At 41.5% G+C, this 7463-nt stretch overlaps 1 protein-coding gene across 1 annotated transcript in view; it reads right to left on the bottom strand.

Moving 5' to 3' along the window:
- Window positions 1–629: 629 nt before the first annotated feature.
- Window positions 630–7463, bottom strand: part of LRIG1 (leucine rich repeats and immunoglobulin like domains 1) — an 86324-nt gene continuing 79490 nt past the window's right edge. Inside the window, exons 17-19 of the mRNA XM_032239114.1 lie at window positions 6885–7019; window positions 4097–4393; window positions 630–1766 (exon numbers count right to left, since the gene is read on the bottom strand). Of these exons, the coding sequence (XP_032095005.1) occupies window positions 1579–1766; window positions 4097–4393; window positions 6885–7019 (620 nt within the window). The 3' untranslated portion in view covers window positions 630–1578. The remainder of the gene's footprint in view (window positions 1767–4096; window positions 4394–6884; window positions 7020–7463) is intronic.

Genomic DNA, 7463 nt, shown 5'->3' with positions numbered 1-7463 from the left:
GTTTAATGTTGTTCCACTAGGATCTTTACGAGTGCAATGAACATTTAATATTTAAATAGAAGTTGGGATTTGACACAAGGTTATGTGCATCTACATTAAGGTTGAAATTGGATAGATGGCCACATATTCCAGAAGTCACCATAGAGCGAGGATGTTTCAATGTGCTGTCCTAAAAAACTCTTGCTGACTGCCACTCCCTTCTCTGGCACAGGCCCACTTTACATCAACTAGAAACTCTGCCACTGATTCAGTTATGGTTCAAAAAGTAGATATTGAAGATATTCTGGGAGCATCTTACTCACCTCAACATTAAAAGAGCAGAGTTCAGTTTGCCTTTTAAGCTCAGAGCACCACAGTCCTATGGATTCACTTGGGAGCAAATCTACGGAAGAAACATACTGTACACCATTGTGCTATCAATATTTCTGAGAAGACGGTTAGACCAGGGGTAGTCAACCTTTTTATACCTACCGCCCACTTTTGTATCTCTGTTAGTAGTAAAATTTTCTAACCGCCCACCGGTTCCACAGTAATGTTGATTTTATGAAAACCTAATGAAAATGTTTTTAAATAATGCTATGACTTTTTAAAAAAGTCAATTAAATTTAAAAAAAAAGGAAAATGCTTCAGTATCGGGCAAAACCCCTACCGCCCACCATGAAAGCTGGAACGCCCACTAGTGGGCGGTAGGGGCCAGGCTGACTACCACTGGGTTAGATAAATGAATTAGTTCAGTGTCTATTTGAAAGATCTGAATAGCAATGATCACAGGCAAATGACACATTCCATCTAATCTGCTTGAAGATTCCCCCCAGCTCTATGACTGATCCTGCACACAGTTTTTGGGTTTACTGGGCTCTCAACAGAAATGTCACTTGTGCACACACATTTTTTTGAAGTTTAAATGTTCAGCTCTTGATGGTGTGCTGTGTGTAGAGCACTTCTCTCAAACAGCATACCCCCTACAATGGGATACCATAGAAAGGGCATTTTTATCAGTGTGATTATGGAAAGTTTGTGGTCCCAACCTCAAAGTTTTAACTAAAGACACCAGAACTATTTCTCTTGGGGATGGCTGGGAAGGATTTAAAAAAGAAAAAATCCTTAACAATGAAAAAAAAGCATATTGTCAACATTATATAATTTCACTCAGTCACACATGCACCAAGGGATAAAACAGTCTCTGTTAAAAGATATTATATATTTATATAGATATATATATATATGAAAACTCTTATGTACATATTTGTTATCAAATACTTCTTTCACTTTACATCGTAACATTTTGCATTTCTGTGCTTTATTTGCAAGCCAACATGGAGCCACTGATCCTTCTCGGGGAAGTTTTAAAAACTATTTACAAGCGGGCATCGCAGAAACAGGGCTCTGTTCCCTTACTCAAGCTTGCTTCTCATACCTCTTGGAGTTGTCACTTTTCCCTTAATTTGCAAAGCTGTCCATTCAGACTTTGAGGTAGAAGTAGCCTTAGATAATTCTGTGCAAAGAAGTGGGAGAGACAGAGGGAGCACGCTCGGTTTATTTGCACCTCCCAAGTTTCCTGGGTCCCTTGTCAGCGTTTCAGTGGCTGGACTGAGGGAGAGAGGTGGGTGACCTTGTTAAATGGCCATTGGAGACAAGCCGCGGCTGCACTTCTCCCCCAGGTAATGCCTCAGATAGTTCAGCACTTCCTGTTACATGTAGCAGAGAGCCTTCAGCAGGCAATAAACAGTCATAAGGCTCACAGGCAGCCAAGGGCTGTGAAGGACCTGCAAGGCAATTAAAAACAAGAACTTTTAAGGACAGAGTTTCTCAAACCATGCTGTTATCTCTACCACCACCACCCCTTCTCTTTCTCTGTACAGAGACCTAAGTACAAGTAAAATCTAATTCTACTTAATCTTATTTGAATCTAGGTTTGATTTTTCCAGTCACAATTTAATTTGAACTTTTGCTCTAGGGCAGATCCGGGTATTTTTGGGTCCCCGGGCCTCATCCAACCCTTTGGCTGCCTCTGTCTGGTCTACATGAAATCAATTGGAAATTAGAAGTCAAATGTAGATAAATGGTGCTGCAGGGGGTAGGGGAAGAAGCTCTGTGCAGTCACTAGGCATTCCCTCCGTTGGCGGTAAAGTTGACGGTATATAAGTGTTATTGCTAATTTTATCGAGCCTGCTTTAAATAAGGAAACTTTTGCAACTATCTGGCTGACCTGAACAATCAATGTAGTACACGAGAACCAATTATCCACTTGCCCCTTTGTCTTCTATCAGGGAAGGCTACACATTTTGATTTATTGCAATCTACTCAATGTGTCCCAGAGTAATAACTGAACGCTGCTTTAAAACCAATGAAGCCTGTGTATAAAGTCAGATCAGAATGATTCACACATTTATTGGCCACATATTATAGCACTAAGTAGTAGTATATTAGATCATCCTGGTTTGAACCTGGCTTCCATTAGAGTTAAGTTGAACGTTTCAAGTATTTGAGCATAGTCTTTCAGGTTTCTAGAAGATCAGCAGTTTGGGTAGTTCTGTCACTTCTATTACCCAAAGGGCTACATTAGCTATTACCCAGTTGTTTAGACACCCTGGGGCAAATTACATTCCAGCAGTAATTAAACTGTTTACCGCTAAAATAGCTGCTCAACTATTGAGTGGCGTTCAGCCTGGCCCATTTACAAACCTACGGGCATTGGAAACCATTCTCTGGACTCTCTTCAAGTCTCCAAAATGTGTTCCTATTGCAGTTTTGAGGCTTGAAGCTAGTGTACTAACCATTAAGGTCAGCTTGGAACAGGATTAACTTCACCCTTCAGAAACCTGTTTTGATTCTACAGCGCTGTATTGCTAGACAGCTGCCAATTTTGTGGGTAAATCAGACTGGTATGGAGGAATTACCTAGTCTCAGCCTTTCTCCTGAATATGTAGGCCAACTAAACCTTATGGAGGCCAAATCAATGTATTAGGACGTTGATCATCAGACTGTTCACTGTTCCTGAATTTTATCACGAAATGCTAAGTTGCCACAAGCTCTCTATTGTAGGTTATTTAGACAATCTGACCACAAATAAATGTAGAAGGGCTTTTTCTACAGCCTGTTTTAATGTTCTTCCTTCTGCTCTATTGCACTTGTGGCGCTAGGGAGGCCGAAGCTCCTGCCAATTTCTTGCAATGTTATTACATAAAACTTCTTACATGATATCCCAAGAAGTGCTTTGCTCTTTAGGATTATTTTCATATTTGGAGGGCAAAGGTGAAAATTTTATGTTCCCTTTTTAAAGGAACGTTAATTCTTCATTTACATTCCAGGTTACCAAACTCTCTTTACTGAGCCATACCACTACACAAAACTTAGATTTAGATTTGTTGTTCTATTGTTTTATGATAATTTCTGGATAATAGGTTTACTATAGCAATCTATTTTTTTCCTTCTCTTTACTAAAACACTCAGTTCTTATAGTTTTTGCCAGAAATATTTTGGCTTCTACACTCCAACAGTCCTCCTGGTCAAAAATGCTGACTAAAAAAAGAAAAAACAACAATAGCCAATCTTGGCTTTCTATTTATTTTCCAGAAGACTCCTATGTATTTCCAGAGTAAAAACTAAATCTAAGATAACAGCTCCAAAGGGATCACTTGGAAGAAAAGGATGGACCAACCTGAAACGGATCTTAGGGCTACCATATCTGGCCTAGAAAAATCCAAATGGCCACTAGATGGCAGCAAAGAGAGTAGTCACACCTAAGCTTCAGCCATCTACCATTTTAAATGCAGAGATATTTATTTGTATCTCGCTTTTTTTTATTTTTAAAAATAACTCAAGAGGGCAAACATAACCAACACACCTCCCTCCCCCTATTGTCACCACCACAACAACTTTGTGGGGCAAATTGGGATGAGAGAGTGACTGGCTCAAAGTCACCCCGCTGGGCTTTCACGCCTGAGGAGGGACTAGAACTCACAGTCTCCTGCTTTCTAGTTGGGGGTCTTCACCTCTAGATTTAATGAGAGAGATGAGAGTGACCAACTTCCAAAAGTAACCTGGAAAGCGTGGGAGGCATTTTAAGAAACATACCCTCAAAATAGGCACCTACCTTTGCTGTCTTCTAGAGGTAGCTTGCTTGGGCCAGCCGGTGACATCCTGTCATGATTGCTAGGATAAATAGTGCCGCTCACATCTGATTTTCTACTGTCCGTATTCGTGCTGCACTTTAGAGGGCTAGAACAGTTAGCCGTTAGTATGCCATCATGCTTGTCGGAGTCCTTGCTACTGGGAGTATTTGGAGTCATGGTCTCTGCAGCCAGAGAATAGTAATCTGGGCCCATGGGATAAACGTTCTTGATATCCACGCTTCCATCGCAGTCCGTATATGGGGCAGGCAAGCTATAGGCTTGAGACAGAAAAGAAATCCGATGTAACAAATTGGAATTATATTCAGGTAGGAGAAATAGCAATGGTTTCGTGAGTCTAGCTGTCACTGACAGGTATGCCAAGTATCATATTTTTCCGTATATAAGACGATGTTAGTTGCAAAGTTTGTTTGTTTATTAGTTTTGTATGCCGCCCACTCCCGAAGGACTCCGGGCGGCTCACAATAAACAGGGAAAGGGAAATAAATAAGACAATACAAATAATTTAAAAATGCACAACATTCACAATTGAGGCGGGGCTGGATATTTCAACAGCCCCCAGCCTGTCGGAACAGCCAGGACTCAGTAGCTTTACGGAAGGCCGGGAGGGTAGTAAGGGTCCGGATCTCCACGGGGAGCTCATTCCAGAGGGCTGACACAGCAACAGAGAAGGCTCTCCCCCGGGGGGTTGCCAAGTTATGTCTTACCCATCGTGACCCCATGGACAATGTTCCTCCAGGCCTTCCTGTCCTCTACCATCCCCCGGAGTCCATTTAAGCTCACACCAACTGCTTCAGTGACTCCATCCAGCCATCTCATTCTCTGATATAAGATGATACTTTTTCTTTAAAATATTTAGCTAAAAATAGAGAGGCGTCTTACAAACCGGGGTGGGTGGGTGGGGGAGAGGAAAACCGTGGTTGTGAAACTGCCAATAGCTTATCTCTGCAAACTAGCCACACAAGGTAAACTTCTGATTGCAGAGAAAAGCTAACAGGTTTCCTCCAATCATGAGCTTTATGTAACTGACGTCAGCTGATGCTACGGAGAGTGTATAGCCAATGCCCAGACGTGACAGGGAGCAGTAATGTCGGAGCGTTCTGAGCCCATAAAAATGTCAGAAAGCAAAAAAAATAAATACCGTACCGGTAAGCAAATGTCTTACTCTGCAAAAGAAATTTCTTCAATTTAATGTTTAAAATATTGATTTATGAATTTTGGATAAGAAAAGTGTGTTTCCTATACATGGGGGCGTCTTATAGATGGAAAAATATGGTATATTCTGGGTCAATGGCCCAAATTCCAAATGAACAAGGATGACTGGTTAGGAATTCCGGAGTTTTCATCCTAGGGAAAGATTGTGTTTCATGCTAGAGAGCCCCATTCGTGGTTCCACAGAGCTGGGGAGGTATATGCCATGATTCTTTGGAACTACAGGTAGTCCTCAACTTATAAACATTCATTTGGTGACCGTTCAAAATTACAACAGCATTGAAAAAGTGATTTACGACCATTTTTCACAATTACGATGATTGCAGTATCCCCATAACCACGTGATGAAAATTTGGATGCTTGGCCATTGGTGTGAATTTTGGATGTTTGAAGTGTCCCGGGTTCATGTGACCACCTTTTGCAACCTTCTGGCAAACAAAGTCAACGGGGAAGCCAGATTCACTTAACAACGATGTTACAAACTTAACTGAAGTGATTGACTTAACAACTGTGGCAAGGACTATCTACATTGGGAGGTCTATGGGCCAATACATTTAATTGAAATAACTATGTGTTGCTATGAATATCAATAAAAAACCCCACCTGACTCAATACAAAATATCACTGAAAGACTCTGAAAATTTATACTCTTCTTAAAATAATATTTGAAATGACAGGATCCACATATAACACAACATTTCCTCATGTCTACTCCTCATTTCTACTTTAGCAACATCTGTTTGTCAATAACAATCCTTAGGTTAGGATGGGATGGAGACTATTGGTGATTCAGGTGCCTCGGTGGAAATGCTACAATATGTTTTCATATTGTTGTTTTCTGGTTGTTGTGAACTGCACAGGATCATTATGTATGTGTGAGACAGGCAGCTCCATAGATTCTTTATATAAGTAATGTTTAAGAGAATATGTAGATTATACAAGTTGTCAGCCTCTGCTTTGCTGCTGCTTCGGCTGCCATTGAAACGGGGAGGGAGGGCATGGTATTTGGGAGGGGACTGATTGTTGTGCTGGAGGAAGATTCTGGAGTTTCTACTGCCCGTCTTACTGCGCATGCGGAGGAGGTTTCCCGCCAAGGCCAACGGCACTGACATTCCATCTTGGTGATGCCTTTCAAAGTTATCTCGCACCTGACACTTGGGAGAATTATGATTGGACTGTGCATGGGATGCCAAGGGGTGGGGAATGGGTTATACAATATATCATTTGCTTTCGCGCCTAAATAATCAGACTTTGCTTTGCTACGCTTCTGTTCATTTATAATTAGTAAAAGTACACTTGATTTCTATCAATGGAGTCTTGTGGTTTTCTTTCCTGATTATCCAATGAAGAGGTGCTGACACAGGTGCTGTTTTCAACAGTATAGCCATTACTGACAGTCTGCTATTTAGGAAAACAGAGGGAGTGCGCATATCACTGACAAAAAGTGTTAAAGTGAACATTTTCCAAAGTCAAAACTGTTGCCTAAATTTGCTTTGTGCCTATTTATGAAAGAAAATTGAAGCAGCCCACTTCCCATACCTGTGTTGTCTGTAAGAAGCATCCTGTCGGGAATGTCTTCTCCTTTCCAAGACTCTAAGTGTATCTTTGGCTGTCGGTAAATGACAGAGTGAGCATCGCCTTCTGCATCCCTTCCTCTGCTAAGCTGGCAAATACCTGTAACCGAATGACAAAGATGTGGTCAAACTGCAGGCATGGCCAACTTTTATACATAAAGATACTCTATGAGGGTGAAGAGTTGTTCTACGAGCTTCTGGGTTGGTTTCTGAACATTTCATTACGAGGCGAGGTATAATATCTTTGGTGAAGTTTAGGGGATGTCAGTGTTAGTGTTCCTCTGTTTATAAGGGGTTCAGGTGTGTCAAGGGTTCCACCACAAATGCGCGCACAACAAAAGCGCGCCTGACTAAACCGCGGTGTCTAAACTGCGGTGACAAAACCGCACGACGAATTAGCGACTAATTAGCCCTAAAGCGTGCTGACAAAAGCGCGCCGACAGAAGCGCGCTGTAACGTAACCCTCAACCTAACCCTCAACCTAACCCTCAACCTAACCCTAAACCTAACTGTTTAAACCTTAAATGAAATCGCGCTTCTGTTG

This window comes from Thamnophis elegans, chromosome 2, assembly GCF_009769535.1.
Source record: "Thamnophis elegans isolate rThaEle1 chromosome 2, rThaEle1.pri, whole genome shotgun sequence".
NCBI classification, from domain to species: domain Eukaryota; kingdom Metazoa; phylum Chordata; class Lepidosauria; order Squamata; family Colubridae; genus Thamnophis; species Thamnophis elegans.
The sequence above is the reverse complement of the archived record's forward strand: the minus strand, read 5'-3'. Positions and strand labels throughout refer to the sequence as shown.